Consider the following 19,388-nt stretch of genomic DNA (forward strand, 5'->3'; position numbering starts at 1 on the left):
CTATTTTCTTCACCTTATAGACATTAAAAATTAACCAGGGAAAAAACCCAAAGCAGCCTGCGTTCACAGACAGCTGATGGTTATGTTTTTGGAAGTTTCCCCGAGATGCCCAGCCTTCTGCGGTCAGGGACTTTGCAGCTCACTGGATGGCCAGTGCAGCTCTCCTTGGGGAATGGAAGTGGCGTTGAGGTGCTGGCACAGGATTGACCATGTTGAGGGCTGAGTCTTGTAACTGAATGTGCCTCGGCTTGCGAGGGAGGGATCTGAAGGGAGCTAGCTGCTTCTGTCACCCGGAACCCCATGGCTTTCAGACTGTCTCTTGCAGATCCCTCCGCACCACCCTTTGGATGCTTCCATCCACTCTAAAGCCAACACTTGAGAGATATCTTTCAGTAATAGTCACTAAAGTGGGTTTTTGCTAAGATGTGCTCTCATGTGGGAACGGGAGAGTGGATAAGGCATGAAAATCTATAACCCTGCTTGCCTACCTGCAGGGAAGAGGCTAGTGGCCAGCTGGGCTAGTGGCTGCCCTGCTCTGCCCTCCCTCTCTCCCCACGTCCCTCTTTAGTCTCAGTTACGGGTCATCAGATGCTCAGGTGGGATGTGCGTTACTTGCCCATCTGGTTGAGGTCCTCTCTGGGTGCCGGGACATCGCTCAGGTTGCCACACCACTTGAGTTCAGCCCAGCCCAGGCTCAGGGTCGCTCCCTGCAGGGCTGGCCACCAGATGCTCCTCCAGCATCCCTGTCCCAACCTCAGTCTCACGATCATGTTGGAGAGGGAGGTGGAGGCCTTGGAAGCACTGGCTTACCAGGAATGTTGTGCGTTGGTGTGAGGAGGGAGATGAGTGTCTGGCTGGGAGGACACAGCACTAACTCAGCTCTTGCACCTTTCAAAAGCAGGTTGTGGCTCTGCACGAGCTACCTCTTCCAGCACGGTATGTTGTAAGGAGCAGGAAATAATAAGGAGCAACGGGGTAGAGCAGGACGGTGGGCCAAAGGGACACCGCAGTGTAGAAATTTATTGTGTTAAGAAAGAGATATGGAAAAATATGGAAGATGTGGAGATGATATGCAGATAAGTGACCCACCTCTTGCAGTGTTACCTGCAGAGATTCCTGTTCGGAGCTTGCCTTGGAGCTGCCGTGGGTATGGGGAGGTTTGAGATAAACTGGGAGGGCTGTTTTGTGGTATTTGACCATAGCGGTACTGAGCCACTGAGTTGTTAGTGTTGTGGCCACCGGAACTGACACCCTCCAACCGGGAACCAACTTCTCAGTGGACATAGAACCTATTTGGTGGCGCAGCTCTAGCTGAAGCCAGATCTTGGAGAGCAGGATTCCCTGCTCAGAGATCCCAGCTCTTCCTCCAGTCTGGAAGCCGGATGTGTGCTAATTTGTGCCAATTTGGCCATGAAGGGTTTTACAAGTGTCCCAGGCTGTGGAAGCCTAATGGATCAGGCTGTAATGCCTGGGCACATTATGACTAAGTGGAAGCTGGGATTCCAGCTAATATCAGTATTTCTCTTTTTTTTTTTTTTTTTTCCCCATGATCTTTGGGAATTGTTAGTGCTTCAAATGAAGTCTAAAATGCACTGTGTGCTCTTTTCAAAACAATGCGAAAAGGCTGTTGTTCCCACTGAGCAATGTGTCCAAGGAAAGGTCTTCCAGAAAGAGACTATAAATAGCAGAGCCTTTCGATTTCTGAAAACTCATTTCCATTAGCCAAAGCCACACACTGAGGAAGGGATGCTCTGGCTAGCAATGCTGTTCTGATTTTAATTAAAAAAAAAAAAAATTGAAAAAGTATTGTGACAATGCAAGATACTTTTCATCCATGTCGGTGAAAACATGTGTTTGGCAGGGTGCTGAGCACCTTTAGGATGGTGAGAGTCAAGATATTTTGTCTTTTACACGACCGTTTTGATGTGGAAGGTGCTGGGCACGCAAACCTTGAGAACAAACATGATCTGGTTATCAAGTCTCATTACAAATTAATGTTTGCATTTAAAAAAAAAAAAATACCTTTAAGTTTGTTCTTCAGCACGTGTGCGGCATCTCCTTTCTTCCTTTATAACAGAGCCCTTCATGTCCACGTCTCTCTGTTCGGCAGGAAAAATGCCGTTAGCGGGTAAGAGCTGGGACTCCTGCAGCTTCCCCTCTGTGGATACTCTCTGCAATAGGTCATTGCGCTGTCACGCTGCCCCTAATATATGACCATTTACACCTGCTAGGAAAAGCAAGTCCCCCTGGTGCGGCCCCAAGCAGTTGCATTCAGCCTTTTTATCATAGAAATAAAAATGACAATGACAGCAGAAAATGGCCGCTCTCTCTGGAGCTGGGCTAAGCTCTCCACTTCAAAGGTACTTTTATAGCATCCCTGGAGCCTCTAATAAAGGACGCCTGCTCTGAAAGGCTGGCATCTCTCCTGGAGAGCTGGGGATTGTGTGTCTTCAGGGGCAATATTTACAGCGTTAAAGGGCTCCAGGGAAATGGGAGCAAGAGTTACAGCTTATTTCTTTTCCTCTTATTTCCATAACTGCACAGGCACGCTTGCCTCTGGTTGCTGTTTCGGGTCAGTGGAGTGGATTTTGGTGCTCTGGGCGCGATTGCCGGGTGTGCTGAGAGCCCACGACACTCGGTGCTTGTGTGCCTCCTCTCCAAATCTTTCTTTAGGAGATGCAGCTCCACTGTGACCTGGGGACAGGGATTCCGGAAGGTCACACTTAAAATGCTCTCCGCTTTCTGTGCAAGCGGTTTCTCCTGCAGTGAAATCTAGTATGCCTTGCCCTGGCCTTGGGCTTCTGAAATGATGGTCTTTAAACCATGTTTTATGAGGTCCCTTTGACTTACTGACATTCGGCTGTTAGGGAAAGGAATGAAGAGAAGTGTTTGGTGATAAAACCAGCTCCGGTTTGTGGGACGGGCTGTAGAGAGGAGAGCTGGCAGGCAGTGCTCGCTGCAGGAGCTCGGTGCAGGGTCTTTTCTGAGAGCCAGCTCGGCTTCTGTCGGGGGGGCGGGGGGGGGGGGCGGGTGGTGGAGGGTTTTTTTTGTTTGTTTAATTTTTTTTGGCCCCTGAACAAAACCTCCAGGACTCCACTTTTTTGCATTGGTTTGTACGGGGCAGTTGACTCTCTTATCAAAACCACCCTTGCGTTTGCCTGTTCTGTTGTAGGCTGTGGCCAGCTGCCTGGCAGAGACGGGGGAGCAGTCAGTGTTCAAGAAGCTGCTGAGCAAAGTGAAGGATGCGCAGACCCTGGCTGCTCAGACCCTCGTGTCTCTACTGAGGCTGTTTCAAGATGCAAACCCCAAGCTGAGAGCGGCTTTGCTGGAGGGGGAAGGGGGCAGTGGAGAAGCCCTGCAGCAAACAGGTAGGGAAGTGGGTGCAGCCTCTGCAAAGTGAGTGGGCAGCCTTAGAGGCAAAGCAGATCTCCAGAAACCCTGTATCCTTACGTGAATGCAGGAGGTTTTTGCAGGCTGGCCAAGATCCTGGAGTGTTTCCGTCCCGCGGCAGCGGGGTGCAGGCAGCGCAGGGCTCTCCCCGTTGCTGCCTGGAGGGTGGATCGATGGCTGCGCAGCCAGCGTGGGTCAGAGCATGGCTGAGCCTCAGGACTGAAAGCTCCTTTCTTACTTGAGGCCGACACAAAGCAGTGGCCTTGCAAACCTGGTGTTAACCTCCAGCTTGCTTTATGGCTTTGTGCTCTGTTAGATAAATGAGACGTTTTCCTTTCATAGAGTTTAAAGAGAATAGTAAAGTGGTTTTCGTCTGCTGCTTGTGCTTGGGATGAGCTTTACTATTCACTTAGATCTTTCACAGAGTCTCACTCGCTTCAGGAGCCTGTCAGTTCCTTCAGACTGAGTTGTTTCTTCTCTTGTGTTTCTGAAATCTTTTTCTCCCCAGAGAGCACAGACGAGGGAGAGACGCTGACCGCTCGCTTGCTGGGACACAGGGAGGAGCTGATCCAGAGCGTGACACAGCTGAGCCCCATTGTAGAGTTCCTGGAGGCGGCAGAAGAGGGATTCCTGACTGCCTTGGAGAAGCGGGTAAAAAAATCTGAAATAAGGAAAACTCTGTGGGCGAGGGGGCGTGTGTGCGTGTGTCTGCGAGGCACTGCCTCACCGCGTGGTTTGCCAAGTGATGTTCTGGCCTCACCTGGCCGTGTCACCTCCCCTTTGCACAGCCCGGACTACGCATGCGTGTTGTCTCAGGTTCTTCTGCGCCGAACTATGGGAATAGTGAAAGCTGATCTGCAAAGGCAACCTCAAGACCAGGATGAACATTGCCTGACACAGTGTCAGACCGCCCCTGCAAGCGGAGCCTGGGACAGAGGAGGCGCCTGATCTCCCTCGTAGGCCACAAGAATGCCTTTTTGTGGGCCCAGAGAAGGCTCTGTAGTGGAGTGTGGTTTCAGCAGAACCACTAATACCTCTGTGCTGCCTGTCAACTGTTCTGTCCTCGGGTCATCAGCTTACCTTTCAGCTGACTCTCCCGGCTTTAACTCTTTTCTTTAACTCTTATCACACAGTTGCCCGTAAGAGTAGCACATCCACTGACTGGTTTATTTTAAATTGGGGGTTTTTTTTGATGTGTTGAATGTGGTGGTTGGTGGGGAGGGCTGTTGCTTTCCTGTAAGCAATTGCATTGTGTGTGCTGGTTTGTAGAAGCCCTAAGGACAAAATAGTGCATGTAACCTGGGGGGAGCTGCCTATACCGTGCCTGTGCAGCTGAAACTTGCAGGGTGCCCTAGCACGCTGCGTTCAGTACACAGCTTGCCGCCCTCCTGTCCTAGTCTGTCACATGAGTTAGTTCCCCTGACGCAGGATTATAGCGAGTGGAAAGTACTGTTGTGCTCGGTGGCGTGAATGATGGCTGCTTTCTGTCTGAGTGAGCCTGACCAGAGCCACGACAGATGGGCTGAGAACCTCTGCCCGTCTCGTAAGTCCCTTAATAATGTCTTGCTCGCTTGCATGTGATCCTGACCAAGTGTCCGCCCTGGACCGTCCCTGGGTATGGGTGCAGCTCGGTGCGGGAGGGCCAGGGAAGGTGCTGCCAACAGAGGCATCCACCTTGTCATCACAGGCTATGGCGTGACTGGTGGCTGATGAATTTTCCCCTCCAAAAGCAGCACGGCTGAGCCTGGAATGGGGAGGTGAGAGGAGAAGGCAACATGTGAATGCAGCAAAGGACTCGGCATCTGCTGGGGACATTGCGGCTGTCAGCAGAGACCTGCACAGGGATGCCTGGGGCCAAGCTGTGAGCCACGAAAGCTGCATCAGCAGTAGGGAGATTAGGATTTTTCATATATGCTTGTTCGTGTTGCAGTACGGCCTTTCTTTAAAGGCTGCACCCTTTCCCTGCACTCGTGTTTTTTTTGTGTGTTCATGGAATTAGGTGGTTGAAGCGCAGCCATTTTATATCTCCCTTCCCATTGGAAAAAAACCCAACAACAAACCCAAACCATTCTGCCATCATAATCGTGCTCCGTGGGCACAGGGTAGAGCCTTTAATTGCATCATCATATGCTTCAGGACTCCTGCCTCGTTTGGTGGAGGGGTAGTGTTACTTGGTATTTCTTTTTATCCGCTTCCGTCACTGTATATGCTCCATTTGCTGCAGAGCCTCCAAACCCTGCTCCGAATACAAAATCCTTCTCTCTACGGGATCCCTTCGTGCTCTTGTTTTAGCCCTCAGGTTCCCAGCAACTAACAGCTGTATTTGGGGAGCGCTCCAGTCAGGCTGGGTGCAGAGCTTTTTCCCTGCTGTGGCACAGGAAAATAAGGCAGAAATTGCCAAGTGTAGCCTGACCTTGGGGGGTTCCTTTTTCTTTCAGGCTTGGTTTATTTGTTTGGGGTTTTTTTTCCCCCCCGGACAAATGGAAAAGTGCCTAATTATATCAGAAGTTAAATTGATTAAAATGGTGGGCCTGCGGCAGTTGTGCAGTTGAGATCTCTGGTGTCTCCGGTGCAGTACTGGGAAAACGAACATGGAATTAGCAGCCACCTCTGAAGGTTTCGTCTTACCTGATTCATCCAGCATTGCGCTAGAGCTGTGGGCTGGCAGAGATAGGATCTAGTTCTCCAAGGGCTCAGAAAGATGAGGCTTTCCTTTTTCTTCTCACAGTCACTGCCTCATTAGCTACACATTTATTCAGCAAGACAAGCATGAGTTTTACATGTAACAACCTTTTTTCTAGGCAACTGGGTTCTTTCTGCGCCCGGTCCAAGCTATGCACGCAGCAAGTTTGATTTCTTCACTCGAAAACCAGTACGTGATGTGTTGCGAAGCCCCTTTGTAAATCCCTGTTTTCATGGGGAACTATTTACCTAGAATTTCTATTTTTTGAGTGCTTCACTTTAGTAGTTTCTGTAATGTGGGGAGGTAGGGTGGAGGATTTGGGGGATGGCTTGGGTGCAGATTCTCACGCAGGAAGAGCAGGTGACCTCTTGTGCGTGGTGTCCCATGGCTTAGGTCATCGCGGCGACCCGTCCGCAGTACAGCCCTGACCCTGGAGCATCAGAGCAGCTGTTAAAAAGAGCCGTCCTTTCTTTCTGTCCAGGCTCTCTTCCAGAAGGGGACCTGGGCACATTGAGCTGTGTGCTTTCCCTCCCCTTTGGCTCCAGGGGCTGCACAGCTTGATGTTCAAACAAGCTGCTTCGGAGCTGGGACAGGTATGAATGATAACACGAGCAAGGTTACTGGCCGTTGCAGGAGCAATCCTAACTGGACGCGCTGGGGGATGGAGAAGTCCCGTTGCAAGCAGAACTTTCTGTTTTTCCCCTTGCAAGTAGGCTTTCTGACTGTCTCACCTGGTTGTTGTCAAAATGAGTCTCAAAATGTCAGCAGCGCGTCCCCCACTGCCGGGGCCATCACTCCAGCGCCGGCCAGCCCTTGCTGGGGAGCAGTGGTAGGTGACAGCGTGAGCTCCCCGAAAAGATGCTGCTCTTGTACCCCTTTTTGTGTTCTCTTAAAAGATGACTTCAGACCGAGCAACCCAGAGTCAGCTCAGTGTGAATTAGATGGGAGGATATGTCAACAGGCTCACTAACAGAGTTTTGGCTATAAAAGGACAGATTTTTGGAAATGAGAGAAACTAATTAATGAGATCAGCTGCCTGTGAGAGCGCAGGAGGAGCTGTTGGATTAGTTTCTTTTATGTTAAAGGTAGGAGAACTGCCTGAAGTTTGCACCCTCAATGAGAGAGGAGAATTTGTATAAGAGGTTACAGACCTAAAGGAATGAATAACTTGAGGAAGAGGATTGGGACCTGCAAGGAATGGCTGAAATGTCCAACAGGCAAAGAAATGGACCTTAGAGGTACGAAGAGAGTCTTGCGGTGTGTCAGGCTGCTGGGCTGCACAGCCTATATTGAGACAAGGAACAAACGTCTGATCAAGAAGAAGAATAATGGGAAGAGATGACCCTCGAAGTCACAACTGAGCCTAGGGACAAACCCAGGAGGGACATGGAAATTTCCTTCAGCTGTAGTGAAACCACGGCTCAAAGGGCATCCCCCAGGAGGAGCTGCCGCATGTGGCTACGAGAGCGACAGCGAGGTTTATTACTGTATTTTCCAAGTTGAGAGTGGTTTCTACAGTTGCTGACCAGGATGGACCCATGGGAGAGGGAAGCAGCGATCCAGGCAGCCAGCTCTGTGGGCGCACAGGAATATGCGTTGGGCAGGCTGGAGGACACGTGTAGCTGAAGCACCGTGTGTAAGCCAAAAAAAAAAAAAAAAGGGGGGGGGGGGATAAAATGCAGCAAAGGGTATTCAAGTAAATCGTTTCTGCCTGACCTGGAATCTTTATTTGATGAGATAAAAATGGGTTTTTCTGCCTTGATCTAGAATTGAGCAAAGCATTTGAATTTCACGTGAGGAAATTGTTAAACTAGAGGAAGCGGTGATATTAAAAAAAGGTTGTATCTTACTGGGACGTAACCACAGCCTGTGCTGAAGGCAGGACTGACAGGTTGGTACAAGGTTACCGGTGGAATTCTTGGCAGTTAATTAATATTAACGCTAATGTTATTGACACAAAAGTATCAAAGCACGCTTAGCAAAACTTGCTGATGAGCAAATCAGTGATCTTCTGTCCCCACAGAGGAGGATCTGCAAGAGGGAGAAGAATTACATGGCTGCAGAACTAAATAGGGAGGATGGAATGGCGTGGTAGTACGAAGTGAAGCGTGTGCTTTTCGATGCTGTAACGAGAATGAAGAATTAAGACCTCATCTGAAATTTCTGCGTGCCATTCCGGTCTTGTTCAAAAATGGTGAATTTGTATTGGAGCAGAGACAGATCTGCAGTCGTAAGATCAGGGGAGGGGAGAAGCGGTTTTGCGAGAGGACCTGCCTTGTTTAGACAAGTGAAATGAAGTCTGAGAGGGAATATGATTGTGCTCTTATAAAGAAATTGGAGAGGAAGGGTAGGGTAAACGCCTCAGAGAGTTTAGAAGGCTTTTTAAGCTAAAAGATAATGTTGGCACAGGAACAAATGGGTATACGCTGGCCATGAATAAATTTAAGCTGAAAATTAGAAGAATCAACAGGGGAATGAGACTGTAGAAGAGCTTTCCAACCAGGGGAAAGGGAGCAAAAATGTAACTAGTTTTAGGACAGATCAGAGTAATTTTATTAATGGGACTGTGTAGTGTAGTGCTTACGGCAGCAGGGAACGCGGCTGGTGACCTGCAGAGTTTCTAACAGTCCGACATTGCAAACGCTTGGGAACGCAGCGTTTGCAGAGAGGAGGTCAGCCCGCATTTGTCAACTGGCTTTCCCTTGTAGGAGGGAAATACCTACCTTGTAGGTGCTACAGTGGCATACCAGAGCTTTTCCAAGCTACAGTGATTGCATCTCACACAAGAGATGTCTCATGTGGCCTCGTCGTAAAAATAATCATTCAATTAACAGGAGGTTTATTTAAATAATGAGTCCTTTTTTTTTTTTTTTTCCTCTCCATCCCTGTCTTTCGCCGACAAGCAGAAAAATTGCGGAGACAAGGGAAAATAGACTGCCAATATAAAAAGTATTTTCTACAAATATTAAGTGAAATATTGTTTTGAATCCTATCTTTAAGTCATTTTTTTGTTCCCTTTGAAAAAATGCTTTTTTGCTTGTCCGCCACTTCCAAGAGCTAGACGTGGTGGAAGAACCCACCGGCATAGTTTTCAAGGTGGCATATGTCAGATATACCTGGGATGCGTTTAGATGTTCCTGTAACTAGCACCCCGTAACACCTCCCACTTAATCAAATTACTGGAAGCAGTGAATATGGATTAGTTGCAGTACTGCCTGCTGTGATGCCGTTCCTGTTTCTCTGGTCTCTCTACAGATCCAAGAGTTTGTAGGAAGCTCTCACAAACAGGTTCTTGTCTGTTTCTTTGTCGCAGGTAGTTTTGGATTGCTGCGAAGGCGGCTCTCAAAGGGAAGCCATGGACAACCTGCTCAGGAAGGTGCATGAAGAGAAAACCCTGAAAGCGGAAAGTTTGGTCAAACTTCTGGGGGCTGTGAAAGCATCATTCCCTGGCCTTCACCTTCTGCTGGACAACTTGGTGGCAACAGCAAATGTCTCTGATGTCAAAGGTATGGGTACGCTAAACTCCAGATGCCTGGGGAGTCAGTTCAGGGGATTGCCAGGAAGTCTGGATGCTTGTCTGGACTTCAGTGTGCTCTTGGAATCTCATTTTCATGTAAGGGAATGGGATGGCCTTTTTATACAAACAAAAACGGTCTGGGAGCACCGGGGTAGGAGGACTGTGCCAACAAGAAAGCCCCCAATTTGCCACGCAATGAGCAGTGTTGGGCAGAAGCCTGTTGGGCTCCTTCCTGGACTTTGGCACCGATAGGATAGAAACTAGGATGTCTTATTGGGCAAACAGGAGAACTGTTCCTTCCAGTGTCAAATTACTTTTGGGTTTTCAGTCACTTAAAAGCAGCAGCATGTGTCTCGATAATAAACAGAACAATTTTCGCTTAATAAACCCTTCATAGGTGAAGGCGTCTTTACCAAACTCTGGTCCATTGGTGGCTTTAACTCATGGTACTTGCTGGCTTTGAAAGTACCTAAAACTTCCCCAAAGCTGTAGATGTCTTGGAATAAATACAGGCAGTGTCTTACCTGGCTTCAGTCTTCGTGAATTCCTCGTGATTGAGGGAGATTGTGGGCTGCGTGTTTGGTTGGGTAGTGTTTCTGCACATCATGGTCGTTGAGTTGTGGTGTCCTGTGTGGAGCAGAGTGTGCTGATGGGAGTCCTATGCTTAGTGTCATCATTATCTTGGACAGCTAGTCCCCTTTTTATTTTGGTGGAGTTTTATTGTTCGTGGCCTGCCAGTGGTGGCTCTGGGGCTCCTGAGTCCTCACCATTCGGCCGGTGGGACAGCCTTCTGAGTGTGGGTGGGTTTAGGCACACCCCTGAGCAGTTCAGAGAGAGAGGCAAATTTCACCAGCTCTGAAGTCGCTTAAAAATTAAAAACTAAATTAACATGCAGTGAAATGTAAATGAGTGTTTAATAGAAAGCAAAACTGTGCTCATAATGCTGATAATTTCCTCTGTAGCAAACATTCCCGACAGGCAGTTTGCTTTGTCATTTGTTAAGCACGATTGCTTTCTTGAAACACCAGACTCCCAACATGGTTAATTATCTAGTGGTAATACCCATTCCAAGGAGGAGCGTTCCTTAATTACATAGAGCTGAATCTCCTCAAATTGCAGCTGGAACAAACAGAAGCACAAATATTTCTTATCGGGGAAATGAAGAGGGAGGGAATGATTTGAGCCACTGATGGCAGCCTTTGATGTCCTCTGCTGTCCCACCAGCAGAAAGGAGGACGTCTCGTGCAGCGGCGCAGGGCACGCTCTGCTTATGGAGCTCACCTCGGTACGGCAGCAGAACTGAGAGTGCATTCATAACAACTCAAATTGGTGTAATTTGAAACAGGAACGTTCCGATGGGAGAAGGGGAAAAATATTTTTATTATTTGTGAACCGTCCCCTGATCCATGTGGGGCATGTCCCAGTCATACCTAAACCCTACGGAGCTGAAGCGCTTAAAGAAGTTCCCTCAGCTTTGCTGGGGAGTAGGCTCGTGTCTCCAAGAAGTCTTTGTCCAGGGAGTTCTCATATTAGCTCTCAGTCTTCCATTGATTATTCCCACAGCCTGCCATTGCCTCCTTCAGCATCCCGGAGAGCTTTCTCTTCTTACCCAGCACGGTGTATCTTCGGGGTCCCAGAGATTGTATTTTCCCCAGGCTGTGTGTATTTAGCTGCTTTTCTCCCAAGTAGTGCTGTGCGAATAATAGATTTTTCTGTTTGGTACTGAACCAAAATAATTAAAAGACCTAAGCACACAAACAAAAAACATGCACAGATGTCTTGGATGAACTACAGTTTTTTTTTGTTTTGGTTTCTCCTACAAAAGTATAGCTATGCATCTTCTCCAATTTAGAAACTCCAACAGTGAAAAAAATCCTTTTCAGATTCATCTATTTGGCAATTCACAGTTTTATTTATCAACTAATCTGCCAACACGTACGATCATATATTACTTTTGGTACACAATGTATTTTGCCCAAGCCTCTTCATTATCCTGAATAAACACTGTTCCTCTTCCTTGAATTAGTCCTTTGTGTCCTGATGCTGGTGTGTCTTTAAAGGGTTGTGGTGTTACTCTAGAGTAATGGTTTCTCAGATCCATCAGGGCAAACCTCAGCAGACCCAGCCTGGAAGTAGATATGGGAGGAAGAAGGAATGAGGTTAAAGTTGCGGTTTTGTGGTGTACGGGAGAGAAGAGGGTGTTAGCACCGCTTTGCAGTCGCACGTCTGCTTTGTGTTCCCTTAACGTTTTCACCAAGGACAACTCAGCCCGCTAAGTTCTTGATTACTGTGGACCATCTGGGTGTTTGTAAAATGTTTGATAGTCATACACCGCTGAGACAGAGCGTGTTGCAGAGCTCCTTCTCAACGGAGTGGATCAAAAACTCTCACTTACAGACCTCTTTCAGTGAAACTACAATTAAGAGTCAGTAGTGGGGTCTCCTTGATTCCAGGGCATCAGAAGAGGCTGATGAACACCTCGAGGTGTTGTCTTTACAGACAAGGCCACATGTTTACCTGCTGAACATGGCTGAAAACTGAGACTTTCTTCTTCTGGGCTCATACTAGGACAGAAACTCGCCAGGCATTTGGGTGCCAGAGATCTATTTCTGTAGGCACGTGTGGGCAGGGGATATTCTGTGTTGTCTTTGATTTGGAGAAGTTTTGATTTGTCATGTTGATCCCCTGCTTGAAGGTAAATCCAGGTGTCCTGACCGTAAGGCTGTCTGTTAGTCACCCAGGGAGAGTGGGCTGCCTTGGCTTTTTCAGCCCCCCGCAGCTCTGAAGCCCTTTGGGAAGATGCTGTAAGCTGAACTGTTCTCATTTTCATTCCCTTGCACTCAGCCAAGTGGAGCCCAGAGGATTATGGAGCCAAACTGTTGAGACGATACCGAGAAAACTTAGTGGAGCTCCTCACGGACACCCAGACGCTGCTGCAGGGCATCTCTGCTGCACAGAGCCTGGCTCCTGCTGAGAGGGAGGTAAGCGGTCTCCTGTCCATCTGCAAGGAGATACAGAGCTTTAATCCCCATCTGTGATCCCTGTCAAGTCTTGAGGACTTGATTTACCACCTGTCACGGCTTGGTTTGGGGCAGGCCTCCAGCAGGACCCTGTTTAATGATTCTTTAGTATGCTATAGCGGGAGTGAAGCAGGTAATGTGTATGAAGCTGAAGGCTGGCAAGTAAGAGCGGCTGATTGGGGCACTGAAGAGAGAGGTTCAGCCTTGGAGTGAGTTGAGGAAATGACTGATGTGTTTGGCTGAAGAGAGACCTTATAACGGTCTTCCAGTACCGAAAGGGGGTGTACAGGAAAGATGGGGAAGGACTCTTGATCAGGGAGTGTAGTGATAGGACAAGAGGTAACAGTTTTAAACTGAAAGAGGGGAGATTTAGATGAGATATTAGGAAGAAATTCTTTACTCTGAGGGTGGTGAGACAGTGGAACACGCTGCCCAGAGAAGCTGTGGCTGCCCCATCCCTGGAGGGGTTCAAGGCCAGGTTGGACGGGGCTTGGAGCAACCTGGGCTGGTGGGAGGTGTCCCTGCCCAGGACAGGCGAGCTGGAACTAGATGATCCTTAAGGTCCCTTCTAACTCTAACCATTCTGTGATTCCAAGAGCTGGGCTTCCAAGTGATCACTGCTTGAGTTGCACCACGAGCCATGTCTTGAGGAGGGTGGGAGCAAGGGAAGTCTGGGTCTGGGGTGAGCCATGGTCGTGGCTAAGCATGATGCAGGGCAGGTGGATGGGGTCCCCTGTTAGTGCCTTGCTGTGGGTCTTTCCAAGGCAATGGAGCAGGTTGTGAAGCGAGAGGACGGCGGTTTTGCCTCCCTTGTGTCGGCGGCGTTGGAGGAGCAGTCTCTGTCGGTCTCTGCCATTTGGCAGCTGCTGCTGGCTGTGCGGGAACCTGCACCGCTGAACCTGCTCATGGAGGAGATCCGGAAACAACCCGGCGCAGAGTTTTTCTTCCAAGCAGGTAATGGTCTCGGTGTCCCTCCCAGGCTCTCCCTGAGCTTCTCCTGCTGCTGGCAGGAGCTGCTTTCTAACTCCTTGACCTCTCCCCAGCCAGGAACCTCTTTCCTTCCAGTGGGTCTCAACACCTATGTCCTTGGTGAAACGGTTGACTGGTTGGAAAAGCACTTTTGTCTGCAATTGTGTCTGCTTTGCTTGTGGGTCTGTGCCTTCAGGTTTTGTAATGAGCAAACCTTTTCAGAGCTGGCCACCATCCTGTGCCCATAACCATCTGGAGGCCCACCAGACTGAAAGCACGGGTTTCATCTGTGTGCAGCCACCACGCTGACCCCCTCCGAGCCTCAGTCTCTGGCTTTGAGTTTTCGTACTTTAAAATCTAAACTGTTTTTTTTCCCCTCAAAACTGCTGTCAAAACCTCATGCAAGTGTGAGGAGTGCTGAGGTTTGTGGTCTTGTGGGGCAGGAAGGGGGGGCTGTGCAGAGCCCGCTGCGTGTGCTGGCCCCGTGGGCACAAAGCTGGGGTTCACCTGCCTGCAGGGAGATGCCTTTGGGTAGTTGCCTCCGTCCAGACTCCTCTCCTCCGTCCCCTCTGTGCTCAGCCCGAAGAAACCAGCACTTCTGTTGCATCTGGCTGCTTTTTACGTGGCTGTCCTCGAATGAGGCAAATTGTGCCTAGAAATGCCTGTTTCTCTGCAAAAGTCAGAATGGGGTGTCTGTAATTGGGGGAGAGAAGAAATCCTGGGTGTTGGGAGAATCATGCCTGCCTTTTGAGGTTGTCAGTGTCTCTTTCAGCAATGTGCTTTGGAAAACCTGATCTTCTTACCCGACATTGGACAAGCAGTGAGAAGTGAGGTCTGCTGGGGATTTACGCTGCATGTCAGGGCTGCAATTAGTATAGCCAAAGCTTGCCTGTAGTTGCTGTTTCCTGTGCCCTAAAGAATTCACTCCTACTGTTAACAGCTCAGCTTCAGGAGCGGGCTGGACAAAGCTACGTGAAGCTAAGGCAAGGTTCTCCTTGGGTTTTGTGTTTTTAAATACCTTTACGTTTTATTTTCCTCTTCAGTGGCCACCAGCGAGAGCGCAGCCATTGAGATCATCCTGCGGCACAGCAAGCTGATCTCGGAGACCATCCAGCGGAGAGCGGACCTGGAGGGCTTGGCCCCGGGGGAGGCAGGACTCACAGAAGCAGTAAAAGAGGTATGAGGGGATGCTCTCAGAGCCGCTGTGGTTTGGGGCTCAAAGCGTGGACAGGGCCTACAGCGCGCTGAAATCAAGGGACGTGACTTACGTGGGGGAAGCCATCCAAATTTGGAGGTGCCCCTCTGCTGAAGCGAGAGCGCGTTGGGTGTGTTATGTAAATTCTGCAGGAGCTCTTAGGCAAAAGAAATTGCCAGGGAGATTCTCAGTTGGTGAAAATGTGCATAGTCAAACACGGCAAAACTATTCCAGCTCTGCAAGAGTGCCGAAGTCCTAGAGAAAGCAGAGCTGCCAGGGAGTGGGTTTCCATTTGAGCTGGCTGTTCCAGGACATACGAGAACGAAACGCTCCTAGAAAATGCACCGAGGATGCCATGATTGTGTAGCGTCCTGGGGTGCCTTCCCTGTTTTCCCTTTGACGAGGGAAATGGGCTGTGTTAGTTAGTAGCGGGCCCGCCTTTTCCACCAAGCAGTCTGCAGTTGCTCATTCCTGCTCTGGTTAGCTGCTGTTGGAGATGTGGAAGGGTGAGGTATGTACGGGCATGCACAGGTCCTCACCCCGATTCTCCTTGCAGCGGCTGTCTGAAGGTTTGGATTTGGAAGGGAGAGAAAAGCCCCGAGAGAGTTGTGTATGAAAGACAGGTTTATGAGTTAGGTAAGCTTGTGATGCCGTAAGGCATTGACGAACCGCTCTTTCCGTGGAAAGGTGGTTTTAAGTGAGCTAACACCAAATCAGAAAGTCAGAGAATTTAATTTCTTGTAACTTTTTTTTTAATCCTGAAATTCTCTCAGCTCATGCACATACGTCAGTGCAGGGGCAAAGACCTGTGTGGAAAAGGATTTCTTTTCTGGTTTCTCAAAGCAGGTTCCCAGCAGTAGAGATGAAATAAAGCAGACGTGCCCTCACTCCCAGACCATCCCGACCTTTCACAGCCCAAAATCTCTATCATGTGGTGCTTTCTTCTTCTTGCTTCTCCAGCTACTGAGTATTTCTGCTCAGAAAGAAAGTTCAGAGGCCTCCTTGAAAGCAGCTCTGAGCACAGCCCAAGAGAAGTCTGTCCTGGCCATCAAGATCTGTCAGCTGCTGTGCAGTGTCCACGAGTCCTTCCCGGACCTGCAGCCGGTGATGCAGGAGCTGGGGCATGTGGGTAAGAAAAGCACAAGCTTTCATCCTTCAGTGATTTTTTCACACATGGTTATGGGAGTTTTGGGCAATTTGGTAGTGAACCTCCGTGTCGTGGTGGCCTGAGGTCATTTCACCCCCGGGCAGATGTCAGCGTTGTACTTGCAGGAGGATTCACAGGGGTGACCTCTGTATCCAAGCACTGCAGTGTGTTTTTTTCTGCTCCTGGTAAAATGCACCAGATTAAAGTTTTGTGTGTTACAAGGGTTGCAGAGATTGTAACTGACCCCATGCTGGCATTCCTTAACGGTGTTTGCATTTCTCTACCCCAGCCCTTGCTCAGTAGGCATTTAGGCAACTTAGTTGTCTCATTTGTATCTATACTTTTTTATCTTTAATCTGTGGGGTTTCTTTTGCTCTTCCAGTACCGTATGAATTTGGACTTGTATTAAAATCCCTGACTTTATCTGTGTACGTGTGGGTGCTTCACATGCTGATTACGCAAAGGTCACATCGGAGCGCGCTTGTCTTGTGCAAAGATGACCGTGACAGTGCAGTTTGTAGTCCCAGACTACTTTCCGAGTTAATTTTATAGTCCCTTAATTTGGTCTTCCTATGTATACACTTTACAGAGCAAATGATCCCCTGGGAGGGTCCCACAGCAGTAGGGGAATGTTACATACTGTACTAGTTTGGCAAAGGTAGAATGAAACATATGCAGATAGCAATTTGGTGAACTCTGGAAACAAACGCATAGCAATAACCATGTGTGAGACCCTGCCCTGAGCTGTGGGATGCTTTCCAGCTGAGTGGAATTGTGTCTCTGCATTCGCCATTTGAAGGAAGAATGCTTAACAGGATTTGATGCTTTAATGAAAAAGATAACAGAGGGCCAGGAAGCTAACTGCAGGTTTGCATTCTCTGGAAAAGGATGCAAATGTGACTTGCTTATTCTGTTTGCTCACATAACATTTTTTTATAGCATCGTGCTTCCCAGCTCATCCAGATTCCTTGGGCTGTGGATTCCACTGGGATGTACACAGTGTGCTTTTTATCCAAGCACAGGTGCTCATTCAGCTCAATCCGTCCCTATTTACTAGTGGTGCCAGAGATGCTTAGCTTATGGTGCAGTGTGGAAATATTAGCAGATTGCTAGGTAGTTAGAGTAAAAAGCTTATTATTACACAGAATCACAGAATGGTTTGGATTGGAAGGGACCTTAAAGATCATCTAGTTCCAACACCCTGCCCTGGGCAGGGACACCTCACACCAGCCCAGGTTGCTCCAAGCCCCATCCAACCTGGCCTTGAACCCCTCCAGGGATGGGGCAGCCACAGCTTCTCTGGGCAAACTGGGCCAGGGGCTCACCACCCTCACAGGAAAGAATTTCTGCCTCAGATTTCATCTAAAACTCCCCTCTTCCAGTTTGAAGCCATTACCCCTTGTCCTATCATTACACTCCGTGATCCAGAGTCCCTCCCCATCTTTCCTGTAGGCCCCCTTCAGGGACTGGAAGGGGCTCTAAGGTCTCCCCGGAGCCTTCTCTTCTCCAGGCTGAACCCCCCCAACTCTCTCAGCCTGTCCTCACAGTAGAGGGGCTCCAGCCGTCCCAGCATCTTCGTGGCCTCCTCTGGTCCCACTCCAACAGGTCCATGTCCTTCTTGTGCTGAGGGCTCCAGAGCTGGACACAGGACTCCAGGTGGGGTCTCACAAGAGCAGAGTAGAGGGGGAAAATCACCTCCCTAATATCTTGTCTTTTTTTTTAGGGGTAGGAGGTTTGTCTGAAAATTTAGGTCAGGATCATGATCAGTCTTTATGAATGAACACAAGCCTCCTGTCTTTGACTCTCACCATCATTTCGTGTTTGACAGTGACAGGTCAAGCCAATGTCCCCCGCGTGCTGTAAAGGGACAGAGAGCGAGCTGCTGTTCGTTAACTTGCCTGCGTTCTTGAGCAATGGGGGAATGTTGTTGGGGTGGTAGGTGGTGCTTGGGAGCAGTGGGCGTGTAGAAGAAACTGAGGACCTGGATTACTGCTCTAGCCATAGGGCTCGGAGGGCGATAGCACATGTTCTGCTCCCCTTTTTTGACTCAGTGGCCTTAATGGTCTCCTTGAGAGATATCCTACACTGTAGATTCAGTGTTCATGCCCAGTTCAGATCTAGGTCCTCTCTTCTAACTCTACCAAGAGCTGCCACCAATACAGTTGGCTCTTTCCCTTGGTTATGGCTCTGATGAGGATTTCCAGAGAAAAGGTGATTCCTTCTTATCTGCCATTCCCTTTCTGTCTCCTGCTGATGCTGCAGGCACCTGCCCCACTCCCGTTGACCCTGTCTGACCACGGGATGTGCCAGGGCTGATGCCCTGGTGACTCTGGAGGAGGTAAGCCAACAAGAATTGCACGTGCCTGTGAACGTGCAGCCCACCTTAGCTTCTGGACACCTTGCAGTGCTTGCCAGCGAGGGACGTGGGGAGTCAGCTAGATTGCTCTGGCAGATGCCTGCTTCTCTGGCACCAATATCAAAGAGAGCAGACTGCTGTTACTAAGTGTCTTTGCAAGGCTTCAAGCCAAGGTTGAGACTAAATCAAGCAAGAAGCAACATCAAAAACAAGAACCCTGGAAAAACTGTATTTCCTTGGCAAAAATATATATTCTGTGTGAAGCGTCCAGAGGAGGATTGCCAGTTACCAGCCCCTTCTTGGCATCCTACGGATCTTTGCACTGAACGTCCATATCTTAATTTCTAGGCCAGTCTCCTCAGCTCCGATATCACTGCTTACCAGCCCTAAATGTTGCAGGTGGCTTTATGGATCAATAGCCATGTGGCTCTTGGCATGAGATAGGAATGATAACGGTGCGCCTCATGTTTGACGGATGTGAGCTTCCACTTGAAACAGAGGAGATCTTACATTTCTGAAGAACATATGCGCTGCATGGAGATGCGTACAGTTTGCGTTTCCACTTGAAAGCAAGAGTTCTTACATGTCTACTGAAAAAAAAAAATAATAATTCTGATACTTAATTTAGATGAGCTGAAGCACTTGGAAAGCATCAGGCATCCCTTGTGGAGCAAGCTGTCTGCATCCATCCCCAACCACACTCAGCATCATCAACTGGGTTGGTTCCTTTGGTGGTGATACGATATGAAATCTGTTGGCTTCTCCTTGAGTCCCTTCTGTAGTCAGGGCGCGTTCATTGTTGGCAGCTGGTGCTTGCAAGGATGTCTCTTCCAGCCAACTCCATAACCTCCTCTCTTGCCAGCTGCTTTCTGGGTCTCCGTATAGTCACTTCTTGGGAGATCATATTTGTCAAGATATGCCTCACTTTCAGATCTCAGAAATGTGTCAAGAACTCCGGCTTCTGCATAGTCTTGTGTTTAAAAAAAGACAGTTTGCATCTAACTTAGGCCTGAGTCGGCCCCTGGAAGTGTTAAACTCTGGGGTCTGTGAGCAAAGTGCCATTCTCCTCTGTAAAGATTCTGCGTTAGAAGCCACCATGTGTGTCAGCAAC

The 19,388-nt window shown here is 48.9% G+C and overlaps 1 protein-coding gene across 11 annotated transcripts in view; it reads left to right on the plus strand.

Moving 5' to 3' along the window:
• ZBTB40 (zinc finger and BTB domain containing 40) overlaps positions 1-19,388 on the plus strand; it is a 48,092-nt gene that overhangs the window by 12,776 nt on the left and 15,928 nt on the right. For all 11 annotated transcript variants that reach the window (XR_008469511.1, XR_008469509.1, XR_008469510.1 and 8 more), the window contains 7 exons: positions 3,173-3,368; positions 3,899-4,041; positions 9,387-9,579; positions 12,435-12,571; positions 13,375-13,564; positions 14,623-14,756; positions 15,735-15,903. Coding sequence is in view for 7 of the 11 variants with exons in the window: in XM_054222483.1 (XP_054078458.1) it covers positions 3,173-3,368; positions 3,899-4,041; positions 9,387-9,579; positions 12,435-12,571; positions 13,375-13,564; positions 14,623-14,756; positions 15,735-15,903 (1,162 nt within the window). In the remaining 4 variants the exon portion in view is untranslated. The remainder of the gene's footprint in view (positions 1-3,172; positions 3,369-3,898; positions 4,042-9,386; positions 9,580-12,434; positions 12,572-13,374; positions 13,565-14,622; positions 14,757-15,734; positions 15,904-19,388) is intronic.

This window comes from Rissa tridactyla, chromosome 16 (genome assembly GCF_028500815.1).
Source record: "Rissa tridactyla isolate bRisTri1 chromosome 16, bRisTri1.patW.cur.20221130, whole genome shotgun sequence".
NCBI classification, from domain to species: domain Eukaryota; kingdom Metazoa; phylum Chordata; class Aves; order Charadriiformes; family Laridae; genus Rissa; species Rissa tridactyla.